This window comes from Nomascus leucogenys, chromosome 10 (genome assembly GCF_006542625.1).
Source record: "Nomascus leucogenys isolate Asia chromosome 10, Asia_NLE_v1, whole genome shotgun sequence".
NCBI classification, from domain to species: domain Eukaryota; kingdom Metazoa; phylum Chordata; class Mammalia; order Primates; family Hylobatidae; genus Nomascus; species Nomascus leucogenys.
In genome coordinates, this window is record NC_044390.1 from 58,161,035 (window position 1) to 58,186,432 (window position 25,398).

General features: G+C 54.1%; 4 protein-coding genes across 5 annotated transcripts; 2 read left to right on the forward strand and 2 right to left on the reverse strand.

The window, feature by feature from the left end:
* Positions 1-7: 7 nt before the first annotated feature.
* Positions 8-9,316, reverse strand: GCDH (glutaryl-CoA dehydrogenase). 2 transcript variants are annotated; one of them, XM_030820692.1, is made up of 12 exons: positions 9,152-9,316; positions 8,950-9,074; positions 8,823-8,858; positions 8,371-8,514; positions 8,167-8,229; positions 6,659-6,829; positions 3,859-3,988; positions 3,559-3,775; positions 2,967-3,070; positions 2,552-2,677; positions 2,117-2,277; positions 8-512 (listed from the first exon to the last, which is right to left on the reverse strand). In XM_030820692.1, exons 2-12 carry the CDS (start codon positions 9,038-9,040, stop codon positions 439-441), a joined length of 1,317 nt encoding a protein of 438 aa, XP_030676552.1. In that variant the 5' UTR covers positions 9,041-9,074; positions 9,152-9,316; the 3' UTR covers positions 8-438. The 2 variants fall into 2 exon arrangements, with proteins under 2 accessions (XP_030676552.1, XP_030676551.1); XM_030820691.1 differs by having other exon boundaries at positions 8,950-9,077; positions 9,145-9,316.
* LOC100600765 (40S ribosomal protein S6-like) lies at positions 5,342-6,641 on the reverse strand. The gene is made up of 2 exons (XM_003275594.4): positions 5,838-6,641; positions 5,342-5,799 (listed from the first exon to the last, which is right to left on the reverse strand). Exons 1-2 carry the CDS (start codon positions 6,174-6,176, stop codon positions 5,389-5,391), a joined length of 750 nt encoding a protein of 249 aa, XP_003275642.1. The 5' UTR covers positions 6,177-6,641; the 3' UTR covers positions 5,342-5,388.
* A 3,742-nt stretch (positions 9,317-13,058) lies between the features above and the next one.
* Positions 13,059-15,803, forward strand: KLF1 (Kruppel like factor 1). The gene is made up of 3 exons (XM_003275591.3): positions 13,059-13,168; positions 14,085-14,910; positions 15,165-15,803. The coding sequence occupies exons 1-3, from the start codon at positions 13,082-13,084 to the stop codon at positions 15,338-15,340; spliced, it is 1,089 nt and encodes a 362-aa protein (XP_003275639.1). The 5' UTR covers positions 13,059-13,081; the 3' UTR covers positions 15,341-15,803.
* Positions 15,804-18,688: 2,885 nt separating this feature from the next.
* DNASE2 (deoxyribonuclease 2, lysosomal) lies at positions 18,689-24,909 on the forward strand. Its single transcript, XM_003275589.3, has 6 exons — positions 18,689-18,905; positions 19,043-19,223; positions 19,315-19,393; positions 21,655-21,819; positions 21,910-22,107; positions 23,744-24,909. The coding sequence occupies exons 1-6, from the start codon at positions 18,820-18,822 to the stop codon at positions 24,115-24,117; spliced, it is 1,083 nt and encodes a 360-aa protein (XP_003275637.1). The 5' UTR covers positions 18,689-18,819; the 3' UTR covers positions 24,118-24,909.
* The last annotated feature ends 489 nt before the right edge of the window (positions 24,910-25,398 follow it).

A 25,398-nucleotide genomic window follows, 5' to 3' on the forward strand; every position in this document is an offset into this window, starting at 1 on the left:
CTTGGGGTCAGATGTGCAGCTCTTTATTTTCCTCTCCCTCACTCTGCGTCAACACCCAGCATAAGGCACTACCCCCAGATGGGAGGGAGGGAGGGCGTGCACTGTGAACTTGGTGTGAGGGGGTCGGCTGGAGCAGATGGAGTTGCTTCAATGTCACTCTCCTCTCAAGAGAAGCTGCTATTTCAGGGTAAATGGAGTCTGTTCTCATCCATGGTTAAAAGTGGATTGAGACGCTCTACAGAGAATTCCATCTTCTTTTTAAGGAACACATCTGAACAACTTCAGAAGGGAAATTTTGATATTTAAAAATCAGTGTCTCTCACTTCCCACTCCATCCGCCACCTCCCTTTCTAAGCTCAGAGCACAGCGCTCCTGTGGTCCAGCCAGGCATCTCTCCAGAAAGGGGCATGAGAGTTTCGGGTCCCTGATGGAGCGGGCTCACTTGCTGGCCGTGAACGCCTGGATTCCCGTGATAGCTCTCCCAAGGATCAGGGCGTGAATGTCATGTGTACCTGGACAAGATTAATACAGAGTCAGTTTGGAGTTTTCATAGCTCACAACTTCCCTTTAAAATCAATTTTCATGTATCCCCAGGCCACTGCTTCAGAAGAACAGACCCACAGAGATGGTGAATGCTGACAGCTGCCGGGAGACTCACGCCTTAGTGACAGTCTCCAGGAGAAGACTGTGAGGCCACCATTTGGGCCACACTGAGAAATTGTTTTTCATGGTTCTATAATGCATCTTGGCAGAAAAAAACAAAAACCCAAAGCTCCTTGTGCTGAACTCCCAAAATGTAGCAAGTCCAGCCCCTGCCACAGGCCCAGCCTTCGTGCTCCCCACCCTTGGCAAGTTCTCCCCACCCCCAGCCCCGCAGTTTATTAAATGTTTGATTTTCAACCTGGCCACGCTTCCTTGCCACAGAGGCTGAAAGCACCCCTGAGTTCCAGGGAAACACAGCAGGCCCTTTCTTACCTTCAGGAGGGATGGGAGGGACAGCACATTGGAAAAGCAGTCACTTGCCTCAACTGACCTCTGCTCATCTGAAGCCGCCTCTCCCAGAGAATCCCACACCCCACGCCCTGGTGTCTCATCCTTTGCTCCTCCCCAGCTCCTTGAAGCAGAAGGCAGATTGTAGGCTCCTTTTTAGAGCCAATTCTGTTTACTTCCTAAAGTACAAACCTTTTTTTTTTTTTTTAATATAGATAGGATCTCACTCTGTCACCCAGGCTGGAGTGCAGTGGGGTGATCATAGCTCACTGTAACTTCTAACTCCTGGGCTCAAGCAATCCTCCCGCCTTAGCCTCCCAAAGTGTTGGGATTACAGGTGTGAGCCACTGCACCCAGCCCCTAAAGCACCAAATCTGACTCATCCCTTCTCTGCATAAAACCGTCTCATGGCGCCCTCTGCTTGTCCTTAGGGTCATTCTCACATTTGTAGGATCCCCCCAACCCCCAGCTGCCAGAAAGAGACAAGATCTGGGGTTGCAGGGTGCGCAGGGAAGGCACCCCTCCTGCATTTGCTGTTCTGTCTGTCTGGAAGCCTCTCTGCCCGGGGGGTCCTCATACCTCCCTCTATTTCTGCATAGCGCATGCTGGGTTTGCACTTTTTTTTTTTAAGTATCTTTTTCCACATCTGTCTTCCCACCAAGCAAGGGGTTCTGGGCCCCCATGTAAATCACCATCAGTTGCAGGGTGCAAACACCATCGTCTGAAGATGACTTTTGTCTCTTAACATAAAATGGAGCGTTGAGTCCTGCGTGCAGCTTCGCTCACTCCCTTGCGTCCACCAGCTTGCTAGAGTCGGGCCTCACCCCTGGGCTGCCTTCAGAGCTTACCTGTCTCAGGAACATCCCTCCTCCCGAGCATGTGGGAGAAAGAGCTGGGAGCCCCTCGCAAGGCCTGATGGGGCCTCCGTGTGGTACATGAAGCACTTCACTTCCACAGTCCCCACGTGAGCAACTCCAGATGAGCGACAGAGGGGTGAGGCTCGCCCCAGGTCACACTGTCACTTAGTGATAGGTGGAGTTGGACTCAGGCCTGTCCCATCCCACCTCGCTGTACCCCCTCCCCAGACACTAGGGCCGCAGTGAGCCCTCCGAGGTCCAGCTCCTACCTTCGTAGGTGTTCACGGCCTCCAGGTTCATGGCGTGCCGTATCACGTGATACTCGTCAGAAATCCCATTCCCCCCCAGCATGTCTCGGGCCTGGCGGGCAATGTCCAGGGCTTTCCCGCAGTTATTCCTCTTCAGCAGAGAGACCATCTCGGGGGCAGCCCTGGGAGCGGCACATGAGGGTAACAAGGACTGGGGATCCTGGCATCCGGATGCCCCAAGCAAACCTAGCCCGGGGTGAGGATTCCCTGATGCAGCCAAGCTCCCAGTGAGGGACCAGTGGGGCTGTCCTCAGCCCAGCCCATCAAGGACAAGAGGGAGAGCAGAAGGTTCAGGTCCCCAGGGCCACCAGGCAGGAAGGACCTTTCTCTCCAGGAAGGACACAAGGTCCTCCACCCACCGCTGCCACCCCCCCGCCCCCGCCACACAGCCCCTACTTGTCCTGGTCCTTCAAGCGGCCGAGCTGCAGGCAGGCGTGAAGGCCCAGGGTAATCTCAGTGAGCATGTCTGCCAGCTTCTTCTGAATCAGCTGGTTCCTGGCCAGCGGGACACCAAACTGCATCCTACATGGGCAATGGCAGGGTAAGGGGGAGGGGAGGCCCACTCTCCCACCCTGTCCCTGTCCTGGGGCCCCCTGCTCCAGGAAGCCTTCCCGGGCTGCCTTAGTGCCCCCAAGCTCGCCCTGGCCCTGCCGTCGACTCAGCCCACGGCGGCTCAGAAGGACGTCACTGGTCATTCCAGAGCAAGGAACTCAGGCCTGGTGGGTGGGGGCTGGGGAGTCACCCATGGGGTAGAGAATGAAACCCAAGCTGCCCCACACCCCGAGAGAATCTCACTGCAGCCCCCACACACCTGTCGAGGGCGTACTGCCGGGCTGTGTGCAAGCAGAACTCTGAAGCTCCAAGCACGCCCCACGCGATGCCGTACCGGGCGTTGTTCAGGCAGCCGAAGGGACCCTGTAGGGTTGAGATGGCGCCTCAGCCCCACCCAAGAGACACCAAGAGGGCCTATGCAGAACCAACTCCGAAGCAGGGAAAGCCTCCTCCCCAGCCACCCCACGCAGGGGGACTCAGATTGTGGTTCACATCACAGACGGCCCTGGCACCGAAGCTCGGTGCCTGATCACTCGGTTTGCATACAGTCCTACCCAGCCTGGCATCTGGGTTCCATGCTCAGAGCCAGGAGGCTGACGGATGCCAGAAGATGCACTGTGAGTCAAATGACTGAGCTGGTTCAGGCCCATGTGTCCCGGGCAGAGCCGGGATGAGCGAGACAGTCACCAAATGGGGGCAGTTTTCAGCACGTCAGTGAGTCCGGCTGAGTAAGAATCACCACTGTGTGGGCTCCACAGGCACAGGGAGCCGCGTCCCCAGCACGGAGCCTGCCTGACAAAGCCGCACCCGCAGGTGACCCAACACCCATTCCCAAAGTAGCTGCCACTTACCCCCAGGCTGGATGCACCAGGGAGCACGTTCTCCTCTGGCGCCTCCACACCGTCCATGATGATCATGCCTGTGGCTGAGGCCCGCAGCGAGAACTTGCCCTGGATCCTGGGGGCCGAGAGACCCTGCATCCCCTTCTCCAGCAGGAAGCCCCGAATGCAGCCATCTTCACACCGAGCCCACACTACAAACAGATCGGCCATAGGCGAGTTCGTGATCCTGGGGATGGAACAGTCAGTGAGAGGTCTGACCAGTGCCCCTTTGTCCCTGTTCACCACCTGCCCACCACCCAAAACCCTTACCAGGTCTTGGTCCCATTGAGGGTGTAGCTCTTGTTGGATGAGTTGTAGCGGGCTCTGGTCTCCATGCTGCTAGGGTCACTTCCGCTGTTGGGCTCTGTGAGCCCGAAGCAGCCCAAGAGCTCCCCCTTGGCTGCAGGCACAAGACAAGGTCACAAGGCTGCCTGGTCCCCGATACATCCCCTTACTCAAAAATTATCCTCATGGTGGGGTGCAGTGGCTCATGCCTGTAATCCCAGCACTTTAGGAGGCCGAGGCGGGTGGATCAATTGGGGTCAGGAGTTCCAGACCAGCCTGGCCAACATGGTGAAACCCCATCTCTACTTAAAAAACAACAAAAAAAGCCAGATGTGGTGGTGGGTGCCTGTAATCCCAGCTACTCAGGAGACTGAGGCAGGAGAATCACTTGAACCTGGGCAGGAGAGGTTGCAGTGAGCCAAGATCATGCCACTGCACTACAGCCTGGGCAACAGAGCAAGACTCCATCTCAAAAAAGAAAAAAAATCCAGCCTGACCAATATAGTGAAACCCCATCTCTACTAAAAATACAAAAAATTGGCCGGGCGCGGTGGCTCACGCTTGTAATCCCAGCACTTTGGGAGGCCGAGGCGGGTGGATCACGAGGTCAGGAGATTGAGACCATGGTGAAACCCCGTCTCTATTAAAAATACAAAAAAATTAGCCAGGCGTGGTGGCGGGCGCCTGTAGTCCCAGCTACTCGGAGAGGCTGAGGCAGGAGAATGGCGTGAACCCGGGAGGCGGAGTTTGCAGTGAGCCGAGATCGCGCCACTGCACTCCAGCCTGGGCGACAGAGTGAGACTCCGTCTCAAAAAAAAAAAAAAAAAAAAAAAAAAATTAGGCCAGGCGAGGTGGCTCACACATGTAATCTCCGCACTTTGGGAGGCCGAGGTGGATGGATCACTTGAAGTCAGGAGTTCGAGACCAGCCTGGCCAACATGGTGTAACACCATCTCTACTAAAAATACAAAAATTAGCCAGGCACGGGTAGCAAGCACCTGTAATCCCAGCTACTCGGGAGGCTGAGGCACAGGAATTGCTTGAACTGGGGAACTGCAGGTTGCAGTGAGCCAAGATCGTACCACGGCACTCCAGCCTAGGGGACAGAGCGGAACTTTGTCTCAAAAAAAGAAAAAAAAAATTACCCTCACCCCGAGTCAGACCTCATAGCTAAGTTAGATCTGGCCCTGCTTTCAAAAGACAGGTTACCCCAAAGTCATGATCACAATGCCAAGATGGGGAGGGGGACCCAGGCAGTCAGGAAGGAGTTGGCCAAACTAGAAGGGTGTGAGGAGTTAAGCAGGAGGCTGTGGGGAAGAGCAGTGCCAGGAGAGGGAACAGATGTGTAAAGAACTGGTGGTACTTCTGGAGAATTTCAAGTAGCTAAGTCTGGCTGGGAGGAGCACATGAGTGGCCAGAGATGAGGTGGGAAGGTCAGCAGAGGCCTGGTCACACAGGGCCTTGTGGGTTTTTTTTTTTTTTGCAAATCTGATCTTATTTGTTACTCAAAAAATCTTATTTCTGACTGGATTCAGACTTAGAAGTAGAAGCTTGCAGAGAGGACGGTCTGTGTCTCTTCACGATTTGTCCCTGGTGCTTCTCCTTAGCCTCCTTCATTCTCTTGGCCAAAAGTTTAGCATATTCTGCAGCCTCTTCCTTATTTTTCTTAATATGCTGCTTCTTCAGAGCAATACGCTGCTGTTTGTGCTGCAGGACATGTGGAGTAACAAGATGCTGAATCTTGGGTGCTTTGGTCCTAGGTTTCTTACCTTCTTTGTTTAAGGGCTTTCTTACAACATACTGGCAGACATCATCTTCTTTAGAGAGATTGAAAAATTTACGGATTCTGCTAGTTCTATTGGGCCCCAGGCGACGAAGCACCATAGTATCAGTCAGTCCAGGAATATCCTTCTCTCCTTTTTTTTTTTTTTTTTTTTTTACAATAACCTGAGTTATTGTTCTCAACAATCTGAGTTGAGAACACTCAGAATGGCATCCACAATGCAACCACGAACTGATTTTCTCTTTCTTTCTCCAGTTCTCCTTGGTCTGTAACAGGAATGCCCCTTACTCAGTAGCAGGTGGACACGGCCATGGGTCAAGACACCCTGTTTCAAGGGGAAACCTTGTTTGTTGTTCCCACCACTGATTCGGACCACGTAACTCTTCCATTCTTCACCCAGAGCGCCAGCAGCAACTTCTGTGGCCATATGCTTCTCATAAAAAGTACAAAGTTTGCGTTCATCGTCCACTTCAATGAGTTTCTGGCAGCCAGTGGCTGGGAAGGAGATGTTCAGCTTCATCTTGAAGCAGGTGAACACCTCCGAGGCACCACAGAAAAGCGGGCCAACATCCGCTTAGCGCAGGTCACACAGGCGCTTTCCTTTGTTTTTTTTTTTAATAGACATGGGGTCTCCTTACGTTGCCCAGGCTGGTTTCGAACTCTTGGGCTCAAGGGATCTTCTCACTTCACCCTCCCAAAGTGCTGGGATTATAGGTGTGAGCCACTGCAAATGGCCAGCAGGGACCTGGTGGACTTTACACTTTGGGCTGGGCTGGGGAACACAGAAAGCATAGGGAGATGCCAGTGGTCACAGAGGGGGACAGTCAGGCTGGCTAGGGATCAGATCTCCAGGTGAAGCCCAGGGTCTGGCAGGGGGTGCAGGTGGCCACTTATGCTATCTTTGAGATAGGGACAGAATAGGCTCAGGGGACAGCCCCACCCTTGAGTTCCAGACCTCAGAGACTATCTTCCTTCCACCAGGCCCCATGGGCAGCCACTCACCCAGCCGGGGCAGGTACTTCTGCCGCTGTTCCTCGCTGCCATAGGCATAGATAGGGTGCATGACGAGGGAGGACTGGACACTCATCACCGACCTGTAGCCACTGTCCACCCGCTCCAGCTCTCGGGCCAGGAGCCCATAGGCCACAGACGAAACCCCAGCACAACCATATCCTGGTGGTAGTAGGAGGGGAAAGCAGGACAATAGAGAACAGGGCCCTGCCCAGCTAAGACCCAAGAGACAGGGCTGGATAAGGACACACAAGGAGGCAGGCACCAAGCTGGCCCTAGCTGAGGTTTATTCATTTCATCTCCATAGCCACTTTCAGAGGGTGGGACAACAGCCCCACTTTACAGACTGGGAAACTGTGGCTTAGGGAAAGAAGGGGGCTTTCAGTAAAGCAGGAGGATCACTTGAGACCAGCCTGGGCAACATAGTGAGACCCTGTCTCTAAAAAAAGAAACAAAGGGGCCAGGCACGGTGGCTCACGCTTATAATCCCAGCACTTTGGGAGGCCGAGGTGGGTGGATCACCTGAGGTCAGGAGTTCAAGACCAACCTGGCCAACATGGTGAAATTCCATTTCTACTAAAAAATACAAAAATAAGCTGGGCATGGTGGTGCGCCCCTGTAATCCCAGCTACTCAGAAGGCTGAGGTGGCAGAATTGCTTGAACCTGGGAGGAGGAAACTGCAGTGAGCCAAGATCGCACCACTGTAATCCAGTAATCCAGGCTGGGTGACAGAGCAAGACTCCATCTCAAAAAAAAAAAAAAGAAAAGAAAAGAAAAGAAAAGGGCCGGGCCACGGTGGCTCACACCTGTAATCGGGAGGCCGAGGCGGGTGGATCACCTGAGGTCAGGAGTTCGAGACTAGCCTGGCCAACATGGTGAAACCCCATCTCTACTAAAAATATAAAAATTAGCCAGGCGTGGTGGCAGATGCCTGTAATCCCAGCTACTCGGGAGCCTGAGGCAGGAGAATCACTTAAACCCAGGAGGTGGAGGCTGCAGTGAGCCAAGATCGCACCACTGCGCTCCAGCCTGGGCAACAAGAGCGAAACTCCATCTCAAAAAGAAGGCTGAACGTGGTGGCTCATGCCTGTAATCCCAGCACTTTAGGAGGCTGAGGTGGGTGGATCACGTGAGGTCAGGAGTTTGAGACCGGCCTGGCCAACATGGTGAAACCCTGTCTCTACTAAAAATACAAAAATTAGCCGGGCATGGTGGCACATGCCTATAATCCTAGCTACTAGAGGGGCTGAGGCAGGAGAATCGCTTGAGCCTGGGAGGCAGAGTTTGCAGTGAGCCAAGATGGTGCCACTGCACTCCAGCCTGGGCAACAGAGCCAGACTCTGGTGGGGGGAGGAAAAAAAGGAAGAAAGGAAACAAAAGGAAAGGAAAAGAAAGAGAAGGAAGGAAGAAAGGGAGGGAGGGAGGAAAGGAGGGAAGGAGGAAGAGGCTTTCAGAATACAGAGGGGTCTGCGGTGTGTGGAGAGATACTTGTTCCTACCTTTGATGGTGGGGCCCAGCACACCCAACTCCCCCATCTCCGAAATGATCTCCCGATGAAAAACTGCAAAGGGACCAGTGCCCAAATTCAGGCCCAGCCCTAGGCCACAGGAAGCCCCAGCCCCAGGGACAGAGGGGCCTAGAGGAGGGGTGGGTGTGGCTCCAGGGGGAGGAGCAGCCTCAGGGCACCCATCAGCCCGCCCACCTTCGTTGCGATTGGCCAACAGGATGCGAGGCATGAGTCTTTCCTGGCAGTAGGTGCGGAAGGTGTCCCTGATGAGGATCTCATCTGTGGTCAGCTGCTCCTCCAGCACCAGCGGGTCCTGCCAGTCAAACTTGGGACGCGAGGCTGGGAAGGGGAATTCGCCTCGGTCCAGTCCGCAAGATCACTGTGCCCTCCCTTCTCGGACCCTCATCAGCCCTACCCCTCCACACCCATGTCGCCCCCCGCCTACTGCGAGCTGCAAGCGAGACTGACCAGGTGACCTTTCTCCGGCCCCGCAGGCACAGCGCACTCACTGCCTAAGTGCCTCTGACCCTGGCCACGACCCTGCCACCCCGCTCGGGCAGCCCTCGGATTCTGGGACAGAGTCCACCTGGGGCAGACAGACAGCTGAACAGGGGCAGCAGACAGACGGCGCGACTAGAGGTCCTTACACTTGGCCAGTTGGCTCTGTGTCCTGCCGCCTTTCTCTGCAAGCACAGAACGGGAAAGTCACCCCGGAAAGTCCCTAAACCCCCAGTTCCTCCCTCCTTCCCTCCACACTCCCGACCCCGCACTCACCGGTCTGCGCCGCCGACGAGACCCACATGCGAAGGACGCGCAGGCCGGGTCCGCGGCTCAGCAGCCGCACGGAGACGCCTCTCAGGGCCATGCTCTCTCAGAGCGAGCGGAGCAACGACGGCGACCTACAGGAACAGGGGTGTCAGAGCAGAGCTCCTCTCACCCACGGCTGGGGCCACCGCACCTTCCTTACTAGTACTACCTCCAGGTTCACTGCCGAGGCTACTGTGCAACTGATGCAGGCCTTTGACCTCAGCAAGAAGTGGGAGGAGCGGAGGCCGAGTAAGGCTTTTCATTGGTTCCTCCTAGAATCCGGCCCCTCCGCAGCTCTACCTTTTAAAAGGGCTAAGGTAGCCTTACCTGTGGAAATAGGGGGGACCCAGACAGAGACGGGCTAGCCCCTTTAAGAAGCGGACGGGGTAGGGGCGGAAGACGAGTGCGGGAAACCGATTGGCCAGCTGGGTTTCTCCTCTTATTGGCCGTAGGAAAGGGCTCGGCCCACTCCTGGTTGGTCAGTTGCAGGGGGTGTGTGCGGAGGGAGCCAAGAATTAAACAAAGAAATTCTGGCGCGAGCACTAAGGCATCCTCCCGAACCCAGGAGGCCAGACTCCAGTTCTCTAATTGGGCGTTGGTTGTGGGGAAGATGAGCTCCCAGTGGGCGATCTTAGCAAACCTGTCTGCCAGTCTGTCCCAGGAAGCACATGTAGATACTTGTGACTGTGTGTGTGTGTGTGTGTGTGTGTGAACTTGTGTGATTCTGTGAGTCTATGTGGGTTGTTTTGTTTTTGTTTTTCTTTTTGGACAGGGTCTCGTTCTGTCGCTCAGGCTGGAGTGCAGTGGCGCGATCATAGCTCATATCGTAGCAGCTTCCACCTCCTGGGCGATCCTCCCACCTCAACCTCCAAGTAGCTGGGACCACTGAAGCATGCCATCATGCCTGGCCATTTTTTTTTTTTTTTTTTTTTTTGAGATGGATTCTCACTCTGTTGCCCAGGCTGGAGTGCAGTGGCGCAATCTTGGCTCACTGCAACCTCTGCCTACTGGATTCAAGCAATTCTTCTGCCTCAGCCTCCTGAGTAGCTGGGATGACAGGTGTGAGCCACCATGCCTGGTCTTTTTTCTCATTTTTAGTAGAGACGGGTTTCACCATGTTGGCCAGGCTGGCCTCAAACTCCTGACCTCAAGTGATCCACCCACCTCGGCCTCCCAAAGTGCTGGGATTACAGGCATGAGCCACCACGCCCCGCCTGTTTTGTCTTTTTGTGTAGTGCATTTGTGATGCACCCATTCTGATTGTGTATCTGTTGAGAAATGTGTATGTCTTGATTCTCAGGACCTGTGATGCCATGTCCTTGTGGTTGTCTGTGTTTAACTGGGTGCATCCCCTATGGTTGGGCACTGGTAGCTATGCAACTGTGTGACTAAATAATTACTTTACATATTGTAAAAGTGACGGGTGGTGTGACTATATAAAGTGTAGGTTTTGACTGGGTGGGGTGGCTCATGCCTGTAATCCCAGCACTTTGGGAGGCCAAGGAGGGTGGATCACCTGAGGTCAGGAGTTCGAGACCAGCCTGGCCAACATGGGGAAACCCCATCTCTACTAAAAATACAAAAATTAGCCAGGCCTAGTGGTGGGTGCCTGTAATCCCAGCAACTCGGGAGGCTGAGGCAGGAGAATCGCTTGAACCCAGGTGGCAGAGGTTGCAGTGATCCGAGATCATGCCATTGCACTCCAGCCTGGGCAACAAGAGTGAAACTCTGTCTCAAAAAAAAAAAAATTAGCCTGGCGTGGTAGCAGGCACCTGTAATCCCAGCTACTTGGGAGGCTGAGGCAGAGGAATCACTTGAGCCTAGGAGGCAGAGGTGGCAGTGAGCCAAAATCATGCCACTGCACTCCAGCATGGGTGACAGAGAGAGACACTGTCTAAAAAAAAAAGTTCTGTGACAATGTATCTGACTCCCCATGTGTGTCTGCTCAATTATGGCTAAATTGTGTCAGTAGGGTTGTATAACTGTGTGCCTGCCTGTGGATTATGAATTCTGTGTTTTAGAGATTGTTTGGCTATGACATTGTGTAACCAATATAGCATAGGATTGTGTTTTAGTGACTGGGAATTGTGTGTCTGTGCATAGTCCATATATATAGACAGACACACAATTATATGTGCACGGATTATATGATCAGTGTGACTGAGGGACCAGGAACTCATGTTGTTATGTAATTGCATGGTCCTGTGAGTAACTGTGTTTTTGTTTTTGTTTTTGGAGATGGGATCTCGCTATGTCGCCCAAGCTGGTCTCGAACTCCTGGGCTCAAGCATTCCTCCTACCTTGGCCTCCCAAAGTGCTGGGACTGCAGGCATGAGCCACTACTCACTGCTCCCAGCCTGTTTTGTTTTTGTTTTTTAGAGACAGAGTCTCGCTCTGTAGCCCAGGCTGGAGTGCAGTGGCGTGATCTTGGCTCACTGCAACCTCTGCCTCCCAGGCTCAAGTGATTCTTGTGCCTCAGCCTCCCAGGTACCTGGGATTAGAGGCGTATGCCACCATCCCTAGCCAATTTTTTACTTTTAGTACAGACAGGGTTTCACTGTGTTGGCCAGGCTGGTCTCGAACTCCTGGCCTCAGGTGATCTGCCTGCCTCAGCTTCCCAAAGTGCTGGGATTACAAGCATGTGACACCATGCCCAGCTAATTTTTGTATTTTTAGCAGAGAGAGGGCTTCACCATGTTGGCCAGTCTGGTCTCGACCTCCTGACCTCAAGTGATCTCCCCACCTTGGCTTCCCAAAGTGCTGGGGTTACAAGTGTGAGCCACCGTACCTGGCCTTGTTTTTGTTTGTGTCACCCACGTTGATCTGCCAGGAATAAAGATAGCCACCCAACTTTTTTTATTTTTTCAGCGACGGAGTCTTGCTCTCTGTCCCCCAGGCTGGACTGCAGTGGTGTGATTATAGTTCAGTGCAGCTCCGACCTCCTGGGCTCAGGCAATCCTCCCATCTCAGCCTCCTGAGTAGCTGGGACTATGGGCATGCACCACCACTCACAGCTTTTTGTTGGAGAGATAGGTTCTATGTTGCCCAGGCTGGTCTTGAAATCCTGGCGTCAAGTGATCCTTCTGCCTCAGTCTTCCAATGAATGACTATGAGTTATGTGTCTGTAATACGTATCCATGTCCCCTTCCCAGGCTCCCAGGGCACCAGAGTGGAGGTTCCTGTTGTAGAAACTCAGATCCTCTCCTCACGTTGGGCAGAATCAACGAGCAGCCAGGCCCAGAGCCAGGGTACTGGTCTCCTGCAGGTTAGATACTGCCTGTGGCTTGATCCAGTGGTCCTATCCCACCCAGGAGGAGAGAGGATCACTTTTCCCTTGGCTGCCCCCATTGCACTAAAGCAGCTGGCACTGAACCAGCCTCCATGCAGTCCCATGCAGTGCCACCGAAGGGTCCCCAGTAGCCAATGGTGGGCCAGTTGGCAGGGGCTTCCTCCTGCTGCAGGGCTCAGACCCTGGGAGGTCCCAACCCAGGCAAATTGAAAGCCAGGCTAATTTGAAGACCCAACCCCCAGCCCTCCCCTTCACTGGAGGACAGAGCTCTAGCTGGCCTGGGCCCCCACCTGATAGCAGCCTCCAACGTCTGGGGTGTCTGATAATGCTTGGCGGGGAGCTTGTGCCAAGTCCCGCCATCGGCACGGTTGTTGCTGTTTACTGGGGAGGGGGAGGGCTGCGGCGCCTCAATCAGGGGGACGAGGGTCCCACAGCTTCTTCCCAGAATACCCTTTCTGCCCTTTCCAGGAAAGTAAACTGAGGGAAGACCCCCAAGTCTCTCCTTCTTTAGAGACCCAATGTCTCTTTTTACCCAGCACCTGGACCCTCAAACCCTGAATCTCCCAACCCCTGATATTTGACTTGGCTTTGGACACAGGATTAGTCTTTAAGCCCCAGCCCCAGACAGGCCAATGTGAAGTTTGTGCCCCAGAAACAGTGATCCCCCCCTTGCCTCGCCTCGCCTTATCAGAGGCTGCAGCCAATCAGCTAAGGGCAGAGAGGAGCCCTCGAAGGGGCTATCACAGCCTCAGAGTTCACGAGGCAGCCGAGGAAGAGGAGGCTTGAGGCCCAGGTGGGCATCAGCCAGCCATGGCCACAGCCGAGACCGCCTTGCCCTCCATCAGCACACTGACCGCCCTGGGCCCTTTCCCGGACACACAGGATGACTTCCTCAAGGTGGGGCCTAGAAGGTGGGGTCTAGGTGGGCTGGCTGGAATTCCAAGGCCACAGTCACAGACCAGCAGGGTCCAGACCTGCATCTTGACCTGAAATCAAGAGATTTAACCAGGACTGAGGTACACTCAGTCCAGGTGAGGGGATCTCAGCTTAGTCTGGCAGGGGGTGAGGAGGGTGGTCTAGGGGTTTGAGGTTCTAAGTGATCTATTTCGGTAATAGAAAACGAAGGTAGCCTGGGCAACATGGTGAAACCCCATCTCTACAAAAAATAACAAAAACATTAGCCAGGCATGGGGGCGTGTGCCTGTAGTCCCAGGTACTCTGTAGGCTGATGCAGGAGGATCATTAGAGCCCAGGAGAGTAAGGATACAGTGAGCTGCACCACTGCATTCCAGCCTGGGCAAAAGAGTAAGACCCTATCTCAAGAAAAAAAAAAAAAAAAAGGAACCAGATCTAGGCTCACAGACAGTCTTCCAGATATCAGCGGGAAATGATGAATGTGTCTGGGGGACATCCAAAATTTCGGAATTAATCTTGTTTTGGGAGACAGGGAAGGAGTGGGATGTTCTGGGGGGAAACTAAGTCAAGGCTCGCATCCTCTCCCCCTCCGCCAGTTTTCCATCTCCAGCAGCTCTGCTACCCCTTCCCCCATCCCCGAGTGTGGTTCCAGATAGTGGAAGTCTTATCTCCTGTCTCCAGCCAGACCTGATCGGCTTCTGTCCCTGGAGCTGGGGGGGGGGGGGCGGTGAGGCGGGAGAGGGGCGGCTAGAGGGGCAGTGTTGGGGAAGTGGGACAGACAGACAGGCAAACAAGACCCCTTTCCAAAGCCTCTGCGTCAGAGTGTCCAGCCCGCGATGTCCCTGGGCAGGGCACCCCAGTGTCTACCGAACCTCGAGCTGCCTGCTCCCTCCCGCAGTGGTGGCGCTCCGAAGAGGCGCAGGACATGGGCCCGGGTCCTCCTGACCCCACGGAGCCGCCCCTCCACGTGAAGTCTGAGGACCAGCCCGGGGAGGAGGAGGACGATGAGAGGGGCGCGGACGCCACCTGGGACCTGGATCTCCTCCTCACCAACTTCTCGGGCCCGGAGCCGGGTGGCGCGCCCCAGACCTGCGCTCTGGCGCCTAGCGAGGCCCCCGGGGCGCAATATCCGCCGCCGCCGGAGACTCTGGGCGCATATGCTGGCGGCCCGGGGCTGATGGCTGGGCTCTTGGGTTCGGAGGATCACTCGGGTTGGGTGCGCCCTGCCCTGCGAGCCCCGGCTCCCGACGCCTTCGTGGGCCCAGCCCTGGCTCCAGCCCCGGCCCCCGAGCCCAAGGCGCTGGCGCTGCAACCGGTGTACCCGGGGCCCGGCGCCGGCTCCTCGGGCGGCTACTTCCCGCGGACCGGGCGTTCAGTGCCTGCGGCGTCGGGCGCCCCCTACGGGCTGCTGTCCGGGTACCCCGCGATGTACCCGGCGCCTCAGTACCAAGGGCACTTCCAGCTCTTCCGCGGGCTCCAGGGACCCGCGTCCGGTCCCGCCACGTCCCCCTCCTTCCTGAGTTGTTTGGGACCCGGGACGGTGGGCACTGGACTCGGGGGGACTGCAGAGGATCCAGGTGTGATAGCCGAGGCCGCCCCATCCAAGCGCGGCCGACGTTCGTGGGCGCGCAAGAGGCAGGCAGCGCACACGTGCGCGCACCCGGGTTGCGGCAAGAGCTACACCAAGAGCTCCCACCTGAAGGCGCATCTGCGCACGCACACAGGTGAGGGGGCGGGACCTGGACATGAGAAAGGGCGTGGCACTCGCTGTAGTTACGGGGAAGAAGGGTTGCAGAGGGCGGGACTTGGTCTTGGCTGGCCTCTGAGAGTGAGTGCCTCCTTCAATTTTGTGCCCTAGGGGCCTCACTTTGTTTATCCTAGTCCCAACCCAGGCTGAGTAAAGGGGTGTGGCCAGATGCAGGGGACCCGGGGACATGACTGGGCTGACAGTGGAGCTTATGGCTTCCTTGTCCCCTAGGGGAGAAGCCATACGCCTGCACGTGGGAAGGCTGCGGCTGGAGATTCGCACGCTCGGACGAGCTGACCCGCCACTACCGGAAACACACGGGGCAGCGCCCCTTCCGCTGCCAGCTCTGCCCACGTGCTTTTTCGCGCTCTGACCACCTGGCCTTGCACATGAAGCGCCACCTTTGAGCCCTGCCCTGGCACTTGGACTCTCCTGAGGACTGGGGATGGGACAAGAAGCCTGTCTGGTGGTCTCTTCACACGGACGCGCGTAACACAATGCTGGGTGGCTTTCCCACGAATGGACCCTCTCCTGGACTCGAGGTCCCAAAGATCTACCCAAATACCAAACACGGACCCATAGACAGCCCTGGGGGAGCCTCTTACGGAAAATCCGACAAGCCTTCAGCCACAGGGAGCCACACAGAGATGTCCAAACTGTCATGCAAACCCAGTGAGACAGATCGCCAAATAAACGGACTCAGTGGACACTCAGACCAGCTTCCAGATGGCCCTGGACAGCAGGAGAGGGTGTGGGATGAGACTTCCCAGAGACCCTGGGTCTAGAAAGCGGCTCCTGAAGGTCCCTTATTGTGGCTGATATTAACTGTCAATGGTTATGGGTCCTATAAAAATGCCCCTCCCAGATAAAGCTTAAGCGTTGGCCTGAATTTTTGGGTTTTGGAGGCTGGAAGATGGCAGGAGGCTGTAAACCTAGAGGTCATATTAGAGGGCCTTACACACCCTCATCTCCTAAACTACAGTGACACCCCTCAACTCCAACAAGCCCCCTTAGGCACTGCAGGCCTTGCTGTCCTCTCTTTTCCCACCCAGTTCAGGCTACGCCGTCCTTGTCTTCTGCCTTGAACCCTGCGGACATTGACAGCAAACATCTCCCTGCAATTAAGAGTCCACAGCCTATGAATGCCCAGGGGGTTCATCTTGCCCACTGTCCAGATAGAGCCAATTTATCAAGACAGAGGGATTGCAAAAGAGAAAGAGTTTAATCCACATACAGCCAGCTAAATGGGAGATCGGAGTTTTATTACTTGAATCAGCCTCCCTGAAAATTCAGAGGCTAGGGTTATTCAAGAACAGTTTGGTGGGCAGGAGGGCTAGGGAATGGGCGCCTTGATGCAATCCTGGGGCTGTGGAAAACAGTTGCTGAGTCAGCTTCTGGGTGGGGACCATAGAGTCGCTAGTCTGGGTGGAGTCATCCAGTTGTCAGATATGCAAAAAGCCTAAAAAGACATCTAAAAAGGCCAGTGTTAGGTTTTGCAATAGTCATGTTATTTGCAGAAATAACTAGGGAAGTTGCAAACCTTGTGACCTCCAGAATAATGGCTGGCCATCTTTGTTTTTGTTTTTGAGACGGAGTCTTGCTCTCGCCCAGGCTGGAGCGCAGTGGTGCCATCTCTGCTCACTGAAACCTCTGCCTCCTGGGTTCAAGTGATTCTCCTGTGTCAGCCTACCAGGTAGCTGGGATTACAGGCACATGCCACCACGCCCGGCTAGTTTTTGTATTTTTAGAAGAGACAGGGTTTCGAAATGTTGGCCAGGCTGGTTTCGAAATCCTGACCTCAGGTAATCCACCGGCCTCGGCCTCTCAAAGTGCTGGGATTACATGCGTGAGGCACTGCACCCGGCCGAAATAATGGCTGGTCATAATTTAACTACTACGACTACATTTTAGCAGAATTCAGGCTCCTCTCATCCTCCTAACCCAGTGCCCTTTCATTATTTCTACAAAGGCAGTTTAGTCTGGAGAAGGGCTATTATCATTTAAGCTATAAACTAAATTCCTCCCAAAATTAGCTTGGGACCTGGCATGGTGGCTCCCTCTTTAATCCCAGCAATTTGGCAGGCTGAGGCAGGCAGATCACTTGAACCCAGGATTTCGACACCAGCCTGAGCTCCAAGGTGAAACCCCATCTCTACCAAAAATGGCGAAACCCAGTCTCTACCAAAAATACAAAAATTAGCTGGGCATGTGGCACATGACTGTAACCCCAGCTACTCAGGAAGCTGAGGCAGGAGGATCGCTTGAACCTAGGAGGCGGATGTTGCAGTGAGTTGAGATGACACCACTGGACTCCAGCCTGGGCGACAGAGTGAGACAACATGTCAAAAAAAAAATAAAAGTTAGCTTGGCCCCACACCCAGGAATGACCAAGTAAGGGCAGTTTGGAGATTAAAGGCAAGATGGAGTTGATTAGGTCAGAGCTCTTTCATTGACATAATTTTCTGTCATAATTTTTGCAAAGGCAGTTTCAAGCCAGTACTCAGATTCCCATAGCCCTTTGCCCTGCCATGATCCTTTGAGGCTGAGGTAGGAGAATCACTTGAACCCAGGAGTTCCAGAGCAGCCTGGGCAACGTAGTGAGACCCTCATCTCTGCAATGAACAATTATCTGGGTGTGGTGGCACAGGCCTGTAGTACCAGCTACCTTGGAGGATCTCTTGAGCCCAGTAGGTTGAGGCTGCAGTGAACCGTGATGGAGTCACTGCATTCTAGCCTGGGTGAGAAACCATTATCCTGTCTCAAAATGACAAAAAACAAACGTACAGTCACCTCTTTGCTAGCTCAAGGGATCCTGGAGAAAACGTGCAGAATGAAAAAGGGGAGTCTGGGTGGGGTGGATTACATGCCTATAATCCCAGCACTTTGGGAGGCAAGGCAGGTGGATCCCTTGAGCTCAGGAGTTGAGCCTGAGCCACATAGTGAAATCGCGTTTCCAAAAAAACTACAAAAATTAGTTGGGCGTAGTGGCATGTGCCTGTGATCCCAGCTACTCGGGAGGCTGAGGTGAGAGGATCACTTGAGCTGGGGAGGCAGAGGTTGCAGTGAGCCAAGATTGCGCCACTGCACTCCGGCCTGGGCAACAGAGCAAGATATTGTCCGGAAAAAAAAAAAAAAAAAAAACAGAAAGAAAAAGGGGAAGATCCACTGTAACGCAAACGCTTCTTAAGGGGCGCGGTGGCTCACTTCTGTAATCTCGGCACTTTTGGGGGCCGAGGCTGGTGGATCACGAGGTCAGGAGTTCGAGACCAGCTAGTCAATAGGGAAAAACCCCGTCTCTACTAAAACTACAAAAATTAGCCGGGCGTGGTGTCGGGCGCCTGTAATCCCAGCTACTCGGGAAGCTGAGGCAGGATAATCGCTTTAATCAGGAAGGCGGAGGTTGCAGTGAACCGAGATCGTGCTGTTGCACTCCAGCCTGGGCGACAAGAGTGAAACTCCGTCTTAAAAAAAAAAAAAAAAAAGGAAGAAGAACAAAGGTCACAAGAGTTGGACCCAGGTTGTAGGGCTGGAATCAAAAATAAAATCAAACTTGTGCCTGATCCAGAAACCCGGGCAGGAGTTGGGTCAGACAGAAGAGCGCGAGCTGGGATTAGCTACCACGAAAAGGAACGGTGGCCAGGCTCCAGGAGACGCTGGAGCGCCGGACCCGTCGTGGGCGTGGTCTGGGCAGACTTGCTGCCTTTTGCCTCTCCAAAACGCAGCGTCGCGTCTCGGGGGAGGAGTCTCTACCCTCATGATGTCCCCGCCCAGGTTCCCAGGCAAGTTTAGGGAAGTGAAAGGCGCCAGGTGCCAGTCCTGGCCTCTGTTGTAACCCAGCGCCCCGCAGTCCCGACACAGATTCCTGGATCTCAGCCCTATAGCAGCGATGATCCCGCTGCTGCTGACAGCGCTGCTGTGCGTCCCCGCCGGGGCCCTGACCTGCTACGGGGACTCCGGGCAGCCTGTAGACTGGTGAGTGCGCAGCAAGGGGCCTACCATCGCCCCGGGGTCCGGCGGGGGTCACTCGACCGGGATGGCTACCTCCTCGGGGAACCCTGGGGTGCCTTCTCTTCCCTCTCTCCTATTTCTGTGCATTCTCCGACCTCCAGGTTCGTGGTCTACAAGCTGCCAGCTCTTAGAGGGTCCGGGGAGGCGGCGCAGAGAGGGCTGCAGTACAAGTATCTGGACGAGAGCTCCGGAGGCTGGCGGGACGGCAGGGGACTCATCAACAGCCCGGAGGGGGCCGTGGGCCGGAGCCTGCAGCCGCTGTACCGGAGCAACACCAGCCAGGTGAAGGGGGCCCCGGGCCAAGTAGGGGCGAAACTCTAGGGCCGCCCTGCCTGGGAGGAGTTTCACGTTGCCTCCGTTTATCCGCCCCCAGCTCGCCTTCCTGCTCTACAATGACCAACCGCCTCAACCCAGCAAGGCTCAGGACTCTTCCATGCGTGGGCACACGAAGGGTGAGGCCTGGATTGGGGGCTGGGGAAAGACTCGGGTCCCATTTTTCCAAGCTAACCCCTGACGTGCATGGGGTGGTCAGGGAGATCTGCACTGTCAGACCCTGGGCATCTATTCCCCCCAACTTTTTTTTTTCTTTGTTTTTGAGATGGTGGGAGTTCGCTCTGTCACCCAAGCTGGAGTGCAGTGGCACAATCTTGGCTCACTGCAATCTCTGCCTCTGGGGTTGAAGTAATTCTCCTGTCTCAGCCTCCGAAGTAGCTGGTATTAAAGGCGTGCCGCCACACCAGGCTAATTTTTATATTTTTAGTACAGACGAGGTTTCACCATGTTGGTCAGGCTGGTCTCAAACTCCTGTGATCTACCTCAAGTGATCTACCCGCCTTGGCCTCCCAAAGTGCTGGGATTACAGGAATGAGCCACTCTGCTCAGCCGAGTTCCTATGCATTTTTCCAAGCTAACCCCTGACCTCCATAGTAGGGTGGGAGATCTCCCCTGTCAGACCTTGGGCATCTATTTCCCCCATTTTATTTTCTTTTAGACAAGGTCTCACCCAGAGTCACCTAGGCTGGAGTGCAGTATCACAGCTCACTGCAGCCTTGACCTCTCAGGGCTCAGCTGATCCTCCTACCTCAGCCTCCCAAGTACTGGGCCTGCTGGTACCCCCCACCATGCCTGGCTTTTTTTTTTTGCGACACTTTCTCTCCATCACCCAGGCTGGAGTTCGGTGGCGCAATCTCAGCTCACTGCAATCTCTGTCTCCCCAGTTCAAGCGATTCTTCTGCCTCAGCCTCTGGAGTAGTTGGGATTACAGGTGTGCACCACCACGCCTGGCTAAATTTTGTATTTTTTAGTAGAGATGGGGTTTTACCAGGTTGGACAGGCTGATCTTGAACTCCTGACCTCAGATGATCCACCTGCCTCAGCCTCCCAAAGTGCTGGGATTACAGGCGTGAGCCACCATACCTGGCCTACTTTTTGTATTTTTGTAGAGTGGGGTTTTGCCATGTTGCCCAGGCTGGTCTCGAAGTCCTGGTTCAAGCAATCCACCCACCTTGGCCTCTTAATGTGCTGCGATTACCGGCTGAACCGCCACACCTGGCCTGTTTCCTTACCTTATATTAATCTTGGCATTATTCTGGACTATACGAGTTTATGCCTGCAAAAACTGAGCTCAGCTGTGGTTCTAACACTGCTGGCACGCTCTCTAAGCCCCGCTGCAAACTGAGGGTGTTCCTGGTTGCAGAAGAGCTTGCTGGGAGGCCTAGAGCAATACCCTCTAATTGCCTTTTTTTTTGTTGTTTTTTTTTTTTTGAGAAGGAGTTTTGCTCTTGTTACCCAGGCTGGAGTGCAATGGTGCAATCTCGGCTCACCGCAACCTCCGCCTCCTGGGTTCAAGCGATTCTCCTGCATCAGCCTCCCTAGTAGCTGGGATTACAGGCATGCGCCACCATGCCTGGCTAATGTATTTTTAGTAGAGATGAGGTTTCTCCATGTTGGCCAGGCTGGTCTTGAACCCCCAACCTCAGGTGATCTGCCCTCCTCGGCTTCCCAAAGTGCTGGGATTACACTGCGCGGGGCCTGCCTTCTTTTTTTAAATTTTTATTTATTTATTTACTTATTTATTTATTTACTTACTTACTTACTTATGTTTGAGATGAAATTTTGCTCTGTGGCCCAGGCTGGAGTGCAGTGGTGGATCTCAGCTCACTGCAACCTCCGCCTCCCAGGTTCAAGCGATTCTCCTGCCTCAGACTACTGAGTAGCTGGGATTACAGGCGCACACCACCATGCCCAGCTAATTTTTGTTCTTTTTTTTTGAAATGGAGCCTTGCTCTGTCGCCCAAGCTGGAGTGCAGTAGCGCCATCTCTGCTCACTGCAACCTCCGCCTCCCGGGTTAATGCCATTCTCCTGCCTCAGCCTCCCGAGTAGCTGGGACTACAGGCGCCCACCACCATGCCTGGCTAATTTTTTATATTTTTAGTAGAGACAGGGTTTCACCGTGTTAGCCAGGATGGTCTCAATCTCCTGACCTCATGATCCACCTGCCTCGGCCACCTAAAGTGCTGGGATTACAGGCGTGAGCCACCACGCCCGGCCTAATTTTTGTATTCTTAGTAGAGATGGGGTTTCACCATGTTGGCCAGGCTGATTTCTAACTCCTGACCTCAGGTGATCTGTCTGTCTCGGTCTCCCAAAGTGCTGGGATTACAGGCATAAGCCACTGCGCCCAACCTCCTCTAATGCCTTCTTTTGGTGCAGGTGTCCTGCTCTTCGACCACGATGGGGGCTTCTGGCTGATCCACAGTGTACCTAACTTCCCTCCACCGGCCTCCTCTGCTGCATACAGCTGGCCTCATAGCGCCTGTACCTACGGGCAGACCTTGCTCTGTGTGTCTTTTCCCTTCGCTCAATTCTCGAAGATTGGTGAGTGGAGTCAGGGACACAGGATGAGTCCTGGGTTTACTGACCAGAACCTGGAACGATCTTGCATTTCCTCCTCCCCTTGTCCTCCAGGCAAGCAGCTGACCTACACCTACCCCCAGGTCTATAACTACCAGCTGGAAGGGATCTTTGCCCAGGAATTCCCCAACTTGGAGAATGTGGTCAAGGGCCACCACGTTAGCCACGAACCCTGGAACAGCAGCATCACACTCACATCCCAGGCCGGGGCTGTTTTCCAGAGCTTTGCCAAGTTCAGCAAATTTGGAGATGGTGAGTCTCAAGGTTGAGGGTTGGAGAGCTCCTTCTCTGCAGACGGGGTGACTGGTGTGGCCATGGCTGAGTTCGAGTCAGGGGTACAGACCAGGTCCGTTTGGGAGCTATAATCACATGATCAGTGAACAGACCTGGGTTCAAACCCTGGATTCTGGCTGTGTGATGTATAATTTCACCTGAGCCTTGGTCTACTCATCTGAAAAATGGGGATACTGACATCTACTTAAAAAACTGTGAATGAAGTGGTGCATGTAAGTCATTTGGGCAACAGAGGTGGTGCCTCACTCCTGTAATCCCAGTTACCTGGGAGGCTGAGGCAGGAGGATCATTTGAAGACAGGTGTCCAAGACAAGCCTGGGCAACATAGCAAGACCTCATCTCTACAAAATTAAAAATTAGCCAGGCACTTGGGAGGCTGAGGCAGGAGGATAAATTGAGCCCAGAGTTTCAGACTGCAGTGAGCTATGGTGACTCTACTGCATTCCAGCCTGGACGACAGAGCAAGACCCTGTCTTTATTTAAAAATAAATAAATAGGCTGGGTGCAGTGGCTCATGCCTGTAATCCCAGCAGTTTGGGAGGCTGAGGCGGGCAGATCATGAGGTCAGGAGATCCAGACCATCCTGGCTAACATGGTGAAACTCTGTCTCTACTAAAAGTACAAAAATTAGCCGGGCATGGTGGCGGGCGCCTGTAGTCCCAGTTACTTGGGAGGCTGAGGCAGGAGAATGGCATGAACCTGGAAGGTGGAGCTTGCAGTGAGCCAAGATTGTGCCACTGTACTCCAGCCTGGGTGACAGAGTGAGACTCTGTCTCAAAATAAATAAATAAATACAAATAAATAGGCCAGGCACAGTGGCTCACACCTGTAATCCCAGTCGAGGCAGGAGGATCACTTGAGCCCAGGAGTTTGAGACCAGCCTGGGCAACATAGCGGGACCCCATCTCTACAAAAAAAATTTAATCAGTGGGGTATAGTGGCACACACGTGTAGTACCCACTACTCAGGAGGCTGTGGTGGGAGAATAGCTTGAGCCCAGGAGGTTGAGGCTGCAAGTGAGTCGTGATCCTGCCACTGCACTCCAGCTGGGGCGTCAGAATGAGACCCAGTCTCAAAATAAATAAGTTAATTAATTAAAAACACTTAGGGCCGGACACGGTGGCTTGCCTGTAATCCCAACATTTTGGGAGACAGAGGTGGGTGGATCACTTGAGCCCAGGAGTTCAAGACCAGTCTGGCCAACATGGTGAAACTCCATCTCTACTAAAAATACAAAAATTAGCTGGGCGTGGTGGAGGGTGCTGGCTGATTACAGGGTCAGGAGTTTGAGACCAGCCTGGCCAACATGGTGAAACCCCTCTTTATTAAAAAATTAGCCGGGTGTGGTTGTGCATGCCTGTAGTCCCAGCTACTCAGGAGGCTGAGGCAGGAGAATCACTTGAACCTCGGAGGCAGAGGTTGCAATGAGCCTAGATTGCACCAATGCACTCTAGCCTGGGCGACAGAGCAAGATTCCATGTCAAAAAAAAAAAAAAAAGGAAATATGGAAACTGAGCTGAGAGAGGAGAAGTGGACGAGGGACTCCCTAGCAGTGGCCCTGACCCTACCTGTGCCCTCTCTCCATCCTTTGCAGACCTGTACTCCGGCTGGTTGGCGGCAGCCCTTGGTACCAACCTGCAGGTCCAGTTCTGGCACAAAACTGTAGGCATCCTGCCCTCTAACTGCTCGGATATCTGGCAGGTTCTGAATGTGAACCAGATAGCTTTCCCTGGACCAGCCGGCCCAAGTTTCAACAGCACAGAGGACCACTCCAAATGGTGCGTGTCCCCAAAAGGGCCCTGGACCTGCGTGGGTGACATGAATCGGAACCAGGGAGAGGAGCAACGGGGTGGGGGCACACTGTGTGCCCAGCTACCAGCCCTCTGGAAGGCCTTCCAACCACTGGTGAAGAACTACCAGCCCTGTAATGGCATGGCCAGGAAGCCCAGCAGAGCTTATAAGAGCTAACCCTTATGGCCAGGTGCAGTGGCTCACGTATGTAATGCCAGCGCTTTGGAAAGCCAAGGAGGGAGGATCACTTGAACTCAGGAATTCGAGACCAGCCTGGGCTACATAGTGAGACCACATCTCCACTAGAACTTAAAAAAAAGTTAGCTGGGCGTGGTGATAAATGCCTGTAGTCCCAGCCACTGAAGCCAGAGGATCGATTGAACCAGGGAGATCATGGTCACAGTGAACAATGATTACACCAACCTGGGTCACATAGCAAGACTGTTTCAAAAAAAAAAAAAAAGGCGGGGGGGGTGGCGGGCGGGCACAGTGGCTCACATCTGTAACCCCAGCACTTTGGGAGGCTGAGATGGGCGGATCACTTGAGGTCAGGAGTTCGAGACCAGCCTGGCCAACATGGTAAAAACCCATATCCATTAAAAATATTTAAAAATTAGCCAGGCATGGTGGCATGCGTCTGTGGTCCCAGCTACTCGGGAGGCTGGGGCAGCAGAATCGCTTGAACTCGGGAGGCAGAGGTTGTTGTGAGCTGAGATAACGCCACGGCACTTCAGCCTGGGTGACAGAATGAGACTCCGTATCAAAAAAAAAAAAAAAGAAAAAGAAAACCTAAGGGCTCAGGAACCAGTTTGGACTTGATTTTGAATCCCAGTTCATCCCCTTCCTAGCTGTATGACCTTGATTGTGTGCCTTAACCGGTCTGTGACACAGTCTACCTGTCTGCAAAATGGGAAACATAATACCTGCCATCAGGATTGTTGAGGAGTAAATAAATGGAAATTGGTGGACGAGGCTGTTAACCTTTTCTTCAGGTGGGCACTGGGACACAAGAGCATCGCAGCATCAATTCTCCCTCTAAAGGTTTGGGGGCAGTTGGTGCAGAGGTGAGACCAGAAGTGGGACCACAAGAGGTGTATATCAAAAATTCCGGCCGGGCGCGGTGGCTCACGCTTGTAATCCCAGCACTTTGGGAGGCCGAGGTGGGCGGATCACGAGGTCAGGAGATCGAGACCACGGTGAAACCCCGTCTCTACTAAAAATACAAAAAATTAGCCGGGCGTGGTGGCGGGCGCCTGTAGTCCCAGCTACTCGGAGAGGCTGAGGCAGGAGAATGGCGTGAACCCGGGAGGCGGGGAGCTTGCAGTGAGCCGAGATCGCGCCACTGCACTCCAGCCTGGGTGAAAGAGCGAGACTCCGTCTCAAAAAAAAAAAAAAAAAAAAAATTCCCTCCACTCTCCATGGTAACCAGAACTGGAGTCCCACCTCCCAAAAAACACC